We start from the raw sequence: 13,349 nt of genomic DNA, 5'->3' as shown, positions 1-13,349 counted from the left end.
CCGAGATACAGGGCGCTCATATTATAAGGTAAGGTTATAAAACCACCATTTAAGATCATTTTAGTGAAAGTTTCATCCTTCAAGGCGTACCATTCACTGCTGAAATACTAAACAACCTGCTTCCATGGCCGAGATACAGGGCGCCCATATTATAAGGTAAGGTTATAAAACCACCATTTAAGATCATTTTAGTGAAAGTTTCATGTTCCTATCTCATAGAATTTAAGAACAATGATGAATAAATAATTTTCGAGCAAAATTTAAATGGCCGGCTGAATATATTACCGCAGGAGCCGCGGCCGCGGAATTTAAATGACCACGTCAAAGGGTTAACTGATGGTGAAAAATTTATCCTAAAACTGGCAAAAATAATACCCAAAACATGAATAGTCAGCAGTTTGGCTGCCATGTCAGGAATATTACATGACATATGACAACATATTAGTCCATCCATGAGCAAAATTCTTGTACAAAGGTACAATCTGAAGGACATTTTTTTAAAATGTCTGCAAGATTACACAACAAAAACAGATCTCTAAAGCAATGTATACATTGCTCAAAAGAACTGAAACCTTTGCCACATCTAAGGGAGCAAAATCTAGTACATCAATTAAACTAAGACATTTATCAGAACATACAACACATAATATTACTTGATGTTTTGTATGGTGTAAAACTTTGTCTCACACAGCAAGGGATCGATTGAGGATATTTGAGAACATGGTGCTAAGGAGAATATCTGGGAGCCTGTCAACAAACAAAACTAAAAGTTAAAACTTTCAGTGTTGTCCTACAATGAAATGAACAATATCCTTACTGCATTCAGCGGATGACGTATAATATTTAACAGAAGATTTTCATATTAATGTATTCCTTCATGTGAGTGTCTTTCAAGTTCTCTTAATTAGTTCATCTTGAGTCCTTCTGATTACCACTTTCGTTTCAATAGACATATTTACATGATTCTCATCCACAGGCAAACATCCTCTCAGTTTAGGTGTTGTGGTGGTAGGTTATATTAACTGGTGATTTCTGTAACTGTGCAATTCAACTGATACACAATTGGTTCATATTTATAGAGATAAAGTTGTCCCTGTGTTTAAAAATGTGTGTATGGGGGAGTGGATGTATAGATACACATTTTCTTGACCTCGTCACTAGCTGGAGGTGAGTGGTGAGGTTCAAACACCGGCCACTTTACCCCTGGGGAAAGAGCCTCTGGTACCCATTGGATATGAGGCGGGGTGGGCCCCAGAACCAGTCTGGCTGACATGGAGAAGTAAAAATTCTTGCTCCCACCAGGACTCGAACTCCAATCGCTTGGTCGTCCAGCCCGTAGCCAGTCACTATACCAACTCCTGTATCCTGGTTCATATTTATAATAATTTTATGTTTCTACATAAATTTGCTCTTGTGTTTGCTGATTTCCTCATGGTGGATGTCTGCTGCAAAGCCATACTTTGAACTATGGATCACTTTTTTGAAAACAAAGCATTTATATAATAAGCCTAATTATGAACTTGGTTTCATTTATTATTGTGTAGAATTCTCAGCTAAGTACAGTTTACGCTATAACCATTTATTCATCTTCTTTACGTTACATATAGTCTTTATTAGATTCCAAGTCAAAGAACAGTCAAATTCATATGATGCAGATTTGCTCCAGCAAAAAGTTATTGAAGTACCTCGCACAAACACTATCTTCAAGTTTCACGCAAAAGTACTAGCATTCTACTTCCAAACAAACAGTTCAAAAGTAGTTTCAAAAGTGTACAGAATCAGTCCACTGTCAGACAAAACAAGATAATCTAAGTTGTGGTCTGAAAGAAACTAAACTGACTGTGGAGCTCCAATTGATCACAGCTTCTTTTATACTGCAACCAGATGGCATATTTTTTATCTTCCAGATAAATATAAATCTGTGTGCATGCATACGCACATGAATGCGCTGGCAAAGAACTGCAGATTGTTTATAAAATGCAACAACATATGCTACAATCGCATATTAAGAAGAAATTCTCAAAATGCGACTTTAATAACACATACTTAAAAATTCATTCAATACTCATCTAAAAGAAAACGTAAAATTTTAATCTGAAACCAAGAGAAAAGGGCCACCACAAAATACTACATTTACAGACTAGCAAAGCAGTTTTCCCATTACAGTTCTTATAATTTCCTCCATAAATGTGTATTATTTTCACATGCAAACCCAAGAACATCCCTTAGTTTTTACTGTATACCTTCATCCAGAAGTTGCTAGCGTAGATGATTGGAAATCATTACTTTTGATCATTTAAGGCCCCATTTCTTGTTGCTCACTTACTCTGTTCAGGTGAAAATGCTTTAATGTTGAGACAAAGAAACGTTCTGAATATGTGAGTTACTCAGAGGATCCACAAAACTTCTGCTAAGTCCCAATTTAATATAACAGCACATGCATTAGAAAATTACAGCATGAATTCATGCATATATGCATTTTGTTACAAAACGTGCAGTCATGGTGATAGTGGTATACATTATTTTGGATTAGAAACTTAATAAAACTGATCTCATTTTGTGATATGTAGTGTTATCCTACATCTTACAATGCTGATGAGAGATTTATGGTAGTAGCTAGTAAATCTTACTTTTGCAAGAAAATTCAATCCTGAAAATTGTTGTTTTCTGGGATGTGACATTGTGTAGCCTGGTAGATCATTATAAACATTTTGAGGAACCTACTGCTTCCTTGTTCAGGATACTCAATAGATGGAGGCAGCAGGTTCTTCCAAACCACTGGTAACTTTACCAGACTACTTGCTGTTGCACCCTAGAAGACAGAAATTTTTATAGTCACCACTGTAAGAACCAAAAACATTGCATATGCAATCCTACGTCTCAAACCAATCAACTAGTGCCACCCCTCATGTCCTCTCCTCCATGAGACATTGAAACCTGCAATGACTGCACACTGATTTGGAAGCACCACTGTAATTCGTTCACATACAGCATAATTAAATAACGATCATTGCCTTCTACTTCATTCACAAATTACTAAGCTACCTGTCCTTACAAAAGAGTATACTTAATCTAACAAAAAACAATGTTTCTTAATAACAGCACAAACTGTTCTATGCATCCATCCGCATGTTTTTATTCTCCATACATAAATTGAGAAGATGCACTTCACTGTTTGTGTAAAATAACTCTTCCCAAGGACTGTTTATTCAGTCACGGATTTAGCAAATAATGCTTTTTTCACAGAGAATGTAGAGAGGATGTTCAATCAAAATCAGGATTGTAAATTTGGTTAGTAATAAAATATTACATTCAAATTCCATGGTTTCTGCACCAACTACTGAAGATGAGGTATTAAATGTAACTAGTAAACTAAAAGTTATAGTTTCAGTGGGCTATGACGAAATACCAGAAAGTTAGTAAAAGAGAGTATTAAGTTTATTAAAAAACCAATAACCTTTATATATAACATTTCATTATGTTCTGGAACCTTCCAAAATTTGATAACTTCGGCCTATTCACAAAAAAGGAGGGAAACAAGAAATTTCCAATTATGGACCACTTTTAGTCTTGCCATTTTTTTTTTAATTCTTGAAATATTTCGTCATGTAAAGAAATAAAATATGGTGTACCTCAGGGTTCTGTTTTGATACCCCTTTTGTTCTTGTTGTTTATAAATGATTTTCCCCAAGGTTTTCAAGAAGCTAAGGTGGTGTTATTCACGGATGACACAATATATTACTCACTGAGAAAAATCTCAAATCTTTAAAAAGGAATATCGTAAAAGTTGTGAAACAATTAGAAAATTGGTTCTTGACAAATAATCTTATAATAAATATGGAAAATACCAAACCAATACTATTTGAGGGGAGAATGTAGATTAATTCTTAGACAATTCTTAGACACGTTCTGTATTTAAATAACAAAGAAATAACTCATTTATCAAATTTAAAATTTGTAGGTATTTATATCACAGAAAACTTAAGCCGGGTCACTCATATACAATACCTTTGCCAAAACTTAAACAAAGCTCTTTGATTAAATCCTTACATGGCTCAGTAAGTATACCTGTATTAAGAAATATTTATTTTACAAAATTTGAAATCTATATTGAAAAATGGAATTATATATTTTTTTGGGGAGGGGGGTAAATGACAGTAATGTAGTATTTAAAATACAGAATAAAGGTCTAAGACTTATTAAAGGAATTAATAACAGGGTGTCTTGCAGAAGTTTGTTTGGTGATTTTAACATTTTAACTGTTAACTTCATTATACATATTTGAGATCTTGCGCTATACAAAAAAAGAGTAAGATCTATATGAATAAATATTCTGATATTCATAAGTATAACACAAAATGGAAACAGGATTTGTATGTCCAATTATTCAACACTACTCATTGTAAAAAAGTGTAATTAACATGGGAATAAAAATACATAATAACTTACGCTCTGAATTAAACAGAATAGAAAAGTATAAGGTTCTTAAAAATAAATTATAAAGTTATTTATTACAACTCTGTTTTTATTCTCCACAAGAGTTTTTAGAAACAATGATAAGACGATAGTTTGGTAATTTGAGTTAGTTTTGATATGATACAGACGTATACAGATGGTCTTTGGACTGTTATCTTCACTAAACATGTGTTTTGTTTTGCATGGCTGACTTGTGTTTTGGTGGTTAAGTATATTTATTGCTTTATATTAAATTGTTGGGAGTTGTCATCCATGGTTGGCAAGCTATGGCACAGGGACTGATCAAAGGACTGTATTGTATGCCGTCTTGTATACTGTTTTGTGTATTTTTAAGAGTTGTTGACATGTAGTGTTTGGCTGTTATTCAAAACACAGGAATCATAAATTGGAAAGAAACATTCAGTCAATGATCAGAACGAAGAAATTACATACTGCAAGAAAAATATGGTCACAAGTGTTTCATTACAGAGGTGCCAACATCTCATTTCAGAAAGCATTTTACTTTTAAAGCAAAAGTAATTTATCTCTTCAACAACATACACCTCATAGTAGTAATTTCAATTACTGTTATCAGCAGAGTGGAATGTGGAAATAAGCATGCAGAGAACTGTAATAATGTTTCCTCCCAACTTTTGTTTCTTCCCTATACCAGCTCTTCCACAAATATTTTATGGGCAAAGATGAAACATGAACCAAAACAGAACTTTACACATATCCTGAGAATACTTTTAATTTATTTATGTATTTAACAATGGAACTACCCACCTGATAAAGAAAATACAATAATTTTTATTTCCTAATGTTCTTTTAGTACCTCTATGCCACTTTTGTAGCTGCTGGGCTAGCAGAACTGGATGGGACTGCATCTTCAAAACTGGCTGTGGCTGGTGGTGAAGGAGCAGCAGGGGGTGGGACAGAGTGTGAGTCTCCTGCACCCCCTATTTTACCAGGGGAAACCTCTTCCCGGATGGTCCTGCCACGTCCACGTGGGGTACGTTCTGGAGGCGGAACTATGGGAATGGCACTTCTCTGCCTTTTCTGTGTAACTGGACGTGGAGCTATATTCTGTTCTTCCGTGTTGTAGTATGTAATACCCCCTTGCGGTTGATATAACTCAGCTGGAGGGGGTCCTGGAGCTGGCTGGAGTCAGAAGAAGTTTAATCAAAATCTAGTGCTGGTTTAATTTTTATGTGCAATGAAACATGGGGCACCAAATCCTTATATTTGTAGACAAATATAATCCACTTTATTTAAATAAGTACAAGGGAGTCACTAAATAGATCACAAATGGAAATAAAACAGCTGTAATGGATGTAAGAGGTGAGGAGTGTACCACCGAAAGCAGCAATCTGCTGTGCGTTTTTTGCGGGTAAAAGGACTCAATGCAAGGATATTCATGAAGAAATGTAACACACGCAGTCGCAGGAGCACGACACAACAAAAGCACAACACACAAGATAGTGAAGGAGTGCTCCAACAAAGGAGAATGGGCGTGACTGACGTAGTGAGGGGCGACGTAGCGATGTGGTATCCTGAACAATTTTAATATTTTTAACGTTTGACAATGTATATGATAGATACATATTTTAGTTATTTTAATGTGTGAACATGGCATGCAATGAACTGGTTTGACGTGGATAAGTAAGCACCTGAAGATGGCATTATTATGCCGAAACATGTAGTGCGAGGGAGAGAAGGAAATAAATGAGTGTATGCACTGCAAGACGGATTAAATAAATCATGAAATGTTTCTTGTTTAAGGTGGCAAGTGTTTGTTACGTAAAATGCTTCATAACTAGGTCAATAAATCGCCACCTTGGTGGTAAACATTTCACTGACAATGAAGAGGTTCAAATTTAGGTGCAGAAGTGGCTGAGGCAAAAGATGATACTACTATGCTGTGGGTTTTGACGCAGAGGTAAAGCGATGGGACCAGTGTACCACTGTTGGTGGAGGCTATGTTTAGAAATAAATGTTTTTCCCAGGTTAGAATATAACATGTTTTATGTTTTACGTCTATTTGTGACCTACTTACTGACTCTCTCTCGTAAGTATGCTGTAAAACTTTATCTAGTGAGCAAAAGCGTTCATTTACTAGATCCCTAACTTTCAAAACAGAAACTAAAATTAAATGCCAGTGTATTCCCTAATGTTCCAAATGATGATGACGATAATGTCAGAATTAGCAGTACAGACAGTAGCAGTACTCCTTTGTGGAATATGTACCTGCACTGTACATATAAAATGAATTCCCATTCTGGCCAGACATTAAGACTTAGGGAACAGAAAATTTCTGCAACAACATATTTATTTTTTATATTTGTCTACACGAAGTTGTGAAACATCCAATTTTCCTGACATAGAGTTTTGCATGAGATGCTTCATTTTGGAACCCCTAATATTCCCCTATGTATCAAAATTTTAGGGATGCAGTAAAAGTAAATGTTATAGCCATACTTGCTGGAACAAATTAAAGGTACTGAGTGGTATCTGAAATCATTCAGGAGTCTGCTCAGTGCAGCAATACATAATGCAATGGTCACGGTTCAGTGACTCCTTAATAACAAAAACATAGATTCACTATAATTCAGGCTTTCACTAGCCCAAGGCCTTCTAGAAAAACACAGTTCTGGCGTTCCTTGTATTGTACATGGCCATTCATTAACTGAACCACAGCCTGACTCAGAATGACATTTGCTGGAGCATATTGCTGTTGTAAGAAAGCAGACAAAACCTCAAGATAATGTGTCATGTGTACAAAACATGGAAAAGGAGAGAACCTATTTATTGGTGTAGTGTATGTAAAGCAGGGTTGCACTCAGATGTTTCAAGATCTACCATACAAATATAAACTTCTAATCCAGCTGCTTCTAACATTAATATACAGCACAGTCATGTTACAAGGCAACCATATATAGTGGTCTTCTCCAGCAATTTCAGTGAAAAATTCCTCATTATATCTCTTACAGTTCAAAAGTTTTTGGAGCAAAAACTAATTGGGCATTAAAAAAAATATTACTGCAGGCCACTCACAACTGCGGTGTTTAAACGCAGGAAATGAAGAGTTAACACACATTTCCTATATCCGACTAATGATACTTTCAATTAACAATGATTTTTGTGGAACCAATTAATATTGTTAACTGATGGTCCACTGTAGTAACAAAACTAGGAATGACTGAACAACAGATTTAAAAGATTAATTAATTTGCTCAACTGGAGGTACTTAACTGGCCTATCTACAATTTTCATTTCATGCATCCTGTTGTGTTATAATATGTAACTTCTTTACAATGTTGTTTACATTCCCTATAGAACGGACAATACTTTGTAAGATGAGGCACCGACTAAATAATTAACATTAATATTCCTACATCTACATCACGAGCCTCCTATTACAGTTTTTATACACAAAATATAGAATATTCTGATTTCTCCATGGGAACGAAACAAAATCACAAAACCAACGACTGACTCAATGATGGAAAGCATTAATCGGAGAACTTTATTCTTGTTTTATACTATAACTTTTGTTTTATATAATCTAATTTATTGTATTTTTACATCGAGTATTTTAATACAATTAATATTATTATATCCAATTTTATTGAGGCGGGCAGGTCACGTAGCACGAATGGGGGAGACAAGGAATGCGTATAGGATATTGGTGGGAAAGCCAGAAGGAAAGAGACCACAGGGAAGACCAAGGCATAGGTGGGTGGACAATATTAGAGTGCATCTTAGAGAGATAGGATGGGATGGTATGGATTGGATAGATCTGGCTCAGGATAGGGACCAGTGGAGGGCTCTTGTGAACACGGTAATGAACCTTCGGGTTTCATATAATGCTGAGAAATTCTTGAGTAGCTGCAGAATTGGCAGTTCCCCCAGAAGGGCTCAGCTCCATGAGTAAGTAAGTAAGTATCCACTTTTATTAATACTGCAGTTCAGTGGTGTATATATATGTTAGCCATGTATTTGCCTGATGATGGCTATCAATAGCCGAAATATGTAGCAGAGCCAAAACCAGGATCTGACCTTGATATAGTTGTGTTGTAACAGTCTTAATAAAGAAGTTATGGCCTATCTACGTAACACATGTAACTCACCACAGTTGTATATCCCTGAAAGGCTGTATATGTTGGTGGGGTAGCTACATAATTGATAATAGGTGTACCTGGTGTAGGGGCTGGAATAAATGTGGGAGGGGCTCCTGCTCCAGGGGGTAACATACGTGGAGCTGGAGGAGCAACAAAAGTTGCTGTAGGTGATGGAAATGGTGCAGCATATGCTGGAGCAGGTGGGTGAGCATGTGGAGGCAACAGCTGAAGAGGTGGTGTCCCAGCTGATTGTGGATCCTGGGGTGTATCACCATACACAGGTTGCTGTGTCACATAACCTATTTGAAAAGAAAGTTAAATGAACATAGGTTTCCAAATGGTATTTATACAGCTTTCAATGAGTAACTGCTATCCAACAGTTAATTTTAGTAAACTCCCAGTTATCCTGTATCCAAACATGCAGAATTCACATGTAATTGGCAAGAAAAGAAAAGAAAAGAAAAAAAAAAGAAAAAAAAAAAAAAAGGAAATTTACTTCTTTTTAAGTTATCCAGAACATATTGTGACATGTTGCGCAAAAGAGAACCCCCCCCACCAGCAGTGACGCGGCGGGTGAGTCAGTGCTCCCCTCCCCCTCCTCCGCACGGTAACGTAACGGTGACGCAACCGGATTGTAACGGTAGTAACAGTGGTTACTACCGCTTGCGTTGCTAGCAACACAGCGCCAGGCAACAAGGGTGCCTATTACGTGGCCGTATTGTCCGATCGAGGCTACATAAGGAGCAGCGAAGGCTATTCACAGTCGGTTGTACTGTGACAGTCGCCGAGTGCGTTACCAACGAGTTCTCAGTTCGCAAGTTACGAGCTACAGACGCGTGTGCGATAACCAGTGATAACCAGTTATATCTGGAGTGTGTAATTCAGGGAGACTTGTATAGCTCCCACGTTATTAATACGTGAAGACTCTTGAAGATAGTGTTAAGAGATTTTGTTGTAGGGTTTGTAAAGAGTGGAAACCCGTAACATTGTCATAATTAATTGTAGCCGATAGTTGTAGATTGTTGAATAAACCAATTAACGATCTCTACGGCGTATTCTGTAACGAAACACGTTAAAATATTTTCACCCACCATGCAGTAGTTCTCCCTAGCCCAACTAGCAGTGCTGTCATCCTCCCTCATTTAGGTGCAATACAGAAGAGGTTCATTGAATTTGTTATCAAATTACAGTATATGTAACCAAAATCTTCCAGCAATCTGCCACATCGCCTAGGAAGATCACCACTCAAGAACTAAATCAACAGCTTCTTTTGCCTTTGTACTGTATTTCAGAGTATTTCTCATACAACTGGCAGATTCATTGTGGCATACCCCTTTCACTACACATACCGTATAACAGGAAGTTTACTGTACTTGAACTAACATATATTCACAAAATGCCCAATCAGCAGCAGATAAAGTAATCTAACACATAAGGAAATGCAAGCTATCTCAATGTATGTCTTTCCCCACTTCATATACGCAAAACACCCTTCGGAGAGCAGTGGATCTGAACACTAAATCAAGGAAAACCTTAACTGTTGGAAATTTAAAACTGTGCTTCTTGACCTGGGATCACAGAAATTGAACAGTAAATGAAGGAAAACTTTATATCGATGAACACGAAATGGGAATTCCACTGCATATGAAAATTTTGACATTTGTTAACGTTTACCAGCTGTGCTGCACTACTGCAACAGATGCTTGTACTCCAGCTGGCTGAGTGTTGCACTTCTTCAATACTAATAGCACTGATTCTCAATTAAAACCCAACTGCAAGCACAAAAGTACCAGGGAATCTGAAATTCCCTCTTCCCATATGATAAAGTTAATATGTTGGCTTTAATGACACACTTTTATTCTTAAACTCTAAAATTAAAAGAATGATCTAGAAAAAAACTTGTGATGGCTAATTTCCTTCAAACATATCAGCCTACACACTGAGGATACAAAGAACTACAGTTCATTGTAATGAAAGTGTGAAAAATTTACATAATAACAGATACTCATTATAAGAAGGTTTGGACCTGAAACTACAAGTACAGTATGCGCCAAAATTACAGCACTGAAATGAAAAAAGACGTCCTGTTGATACCACTGTCTATTCATGTGAAGGCCCCTAGCACTACAGAACCTTCTCAAATCCTGAAGAAATGGTCTAATCACCAGGTCCCTGCAGTGTTCCTGGGTGATGGTAAGAGCATTGCCTTCCTCATCCTCAATGAAATAGGGGCCTAATATACCGTGTGCTGAGATGGCACACCATATCGTCACACATGTACCGTGTAGTGGTTTCTGGATGATAACATCTGGCTGCTGAAAACCAAGGAAGCGAGTTGTCTGGCGACCACTTCCGTATGAGTGGAAATTATACTCAACTATGAATACTTTTTCCTCCATCGAGAGACCCATTTCCAACAACTGCATAACACAACTTCCTTTTCACTACTGGGAACATGGGTGGCCCCATCGATAAACGCACATGCACGTTCAAGAGGCAGAACTTTGAGTACTGAAATGACTTGAAAGGGATATGGAAGAAAGCAATCGTGGCCTAGTTTACAGTACTTTCACATTATTTGCCTTGATGGGCTGAGGAAGGCCATGAAATACCTCAGTCAGGACAACCAGTATCCCAACCAAGACTCAAACTGGGCATATCCCAAATGCAAGTTACAAGCATTACTGTTTGAGACAACCTGTTCAGTCCAACAAAGAGATATAACATCTCTGTCATCTTGTAGTGAACTGTGATTGTATTAAGGACTGCAATTTGCCAAATATGTGTTTATATGAATTCAGGAACAAGAGAAATATTCCCCTATTTCTATGGAACCTGAAGGTTTATTAACATGTCCGCATTGGACCCCATCCTGGACCAGATGAATTCAGCCCACATCCTGAAAACCAACTTCTCTGAGTTACACTTTAATATCAGCCTCTCATCTATACCTAGGTATTTCAAGTGATATCTTCCCATTACATTCTTCATCTATAATTACTGATGTGATACGATTATATTACAGCTGATCCTTTTTGTGTTATGTAGTCAGTTTAATTTGATGGATACAACTGCACATACACCGCTGTCCAAAAAGTATCCAACTTTATTTTTTATCCCTGTAAGTAATGGCCAAAGGGGTGGGGAAACTGAGCGTAGTGGTAGAAGAGACTTTCATGCACATGCATGATTTCTTTCCTGACTCGCAACACCACCGGATATGCCTGTGGCTGCCAGATAGTGAAGTGGTGTAACACATGTTCATTGCATTCTTGTTTTGCTCAAGATGACAGAATGCTTGGAGCAGCAATACTGCATCAAGTTTTGTCAGAAACTTGGGGATACCCAAGTGGAAACAACCCACAAAATTCAGCAGGCTTTCAGCAATGATGCAATGGGGGTCACTAAAATTAAAGAGTGGTTCAACCGCTTAAAAATGGCCGTATGTTGGCGGACAGTGATCAGCATTCTGGGAGACTGTCAACAAGCCAAAATGCTGATGTCATTGAAAAAGTGTGGACACTGATCATGGAGGACCATCGTCTCACCATCCAGGAAGTTGCGGATGAGGCTGGGATCAGGAGAGGTTCTGCAAACACAATTTTAAGTGAGGATTTGGGCATGCAAAGAGTGGCAGCAAAATTCATGCCCAAACTACTTTTGCCGGAGCAGCAACAACTCCATCTTGAGGTTGCACAGGATATGCTGGAGTGCACCAACAAGGATCCTGAGTTCCTGAAGAATGTGATCACTGGTGACGAGTCGTGGGTGTATAGACATGACCTGGAAACCAAGGTCTAGGCATCACAATGGAAGCATCCAACATCCCTGAGGCCCAAAAAAGTATTACAGGTTCGAAGCAATGTGAAGGTGATAGTGACTGATTTTTCGATTACCGGGGCGTTGTGCATCATGAGTATGCACCACTAGGCCAAACTGTCAATAAGGAGTAGTACCAAGAAGTCCTCCACCATCTTCATGATGCAGTTCGGCGCAAGAGACTGGAGCTGTGGGACACACGCAACTGGCAGCTGCATCATGACAACGCCCCAGCTCATTCATCGTACCTGATCCAGGGTTTCCTGGCCAAGCACGGCATTCTGCAGGTTCGCCACAGGCTCCCTACTCTCCTGACATGGCTCCTTGTGATTTCTGGCTGTTCCAAATATTGAAGGCACTACTAAAAGGCTCCCGTTTTGACAGCTGCAAGGACATCATACAGAATGCAATGGTGCAGTTGCACGCCATTCCAAAAGAAGCCTTCCAGAATTGCTACCAGTGATGGAAGGACCACTGGGCTAAGTGTGTGGAGTCACAAGGGGCTTACTTTGAAGGGGATTAGGTACTGTAACCACCCAGATACAGAACTTTGTTTTCCCAACCAAGGTCAGATATTTTTTGGACAGAGTAGTATGTTGCATGGCAAGTTATAGTAGTAAGATTTGAGGCTTTCACGGCGGTGACTATGAAGAAAGCAGTCTTTTGGGATTTGGCACCGTGTATAAGTGGTGTTAACCGACGTTTCGGAGGAACGTATCGCCTCCATCTTCAGGGTAGAAGAAAATATAAGAATTCTGCAAGCGAAGAGACCGTGAGAACCGGTAAAAGCAGACTGTTTGGGAATATACATGCTATGTGAGAGCAGTGAGGGTGAAGGGGGAAGGGCAACTATACAAGTGAAAGCAGTAGTGTGGGAGGGGTAGGGGAAAGGGAGCTGGGACAAGCGTGGTTTTTGTGTAGGGGAGAGAAAGGCAAGGTTAAAGGCTGGGCACT

The 13,349-nt window shown here is 38.2% G+C and overlaps 1 protein-coding gene across 1 annotated transcript in view; it reads right to left on the bottom strand.

Annotated features, from left to right (window-relative positions):
* Positions 1-1,329: 1,329 nt before the first annotated feature.
* The window catches only part of LOC111863193 (protein CASC3), a 35,114-nt gene continuing 23,094 nt past the window's right edge, over positions 1,330-13,349 (bottom strand). Inside the window, exons 8-9 of the mRNA XM_023849276.2 lie at positions 8,586-8,875; positions 1,330-5,616 (exon numbers count right to left, since the gene is read on the bottom strand). Coding sequence (XP_023705044.1) covers positions 5,293-5,616; positions 8,586-8,875 — 614 coding nt within the window. The 3' untranslated portion in view covers positions 1,330-5,292. The remainder of the gene's footprint in view (positions 5,617-8,585; positions 8,876-13,349) is intronic.

The sequence above is a fragment of the Cryptotermes secundus genome, unplaced genomic scaffold (assembly GCF_002891405.2).
Source record: "Cryptotermes secundus unplaced genomic scaffold, Csec_1.0 scaffold517, whole genome shotgun sequence".
Classification (NCBI taxonomy): domain Eukaryota; kingdom Metazoa; phylum Arthropoda; class Insecta; order Blattodea; family Kalotermitidae; genus Cryptotermes; species Cryptotermes secundus.
This window is presented reverse-complemented; position numbering and strand designations above follow the sequence as displayed.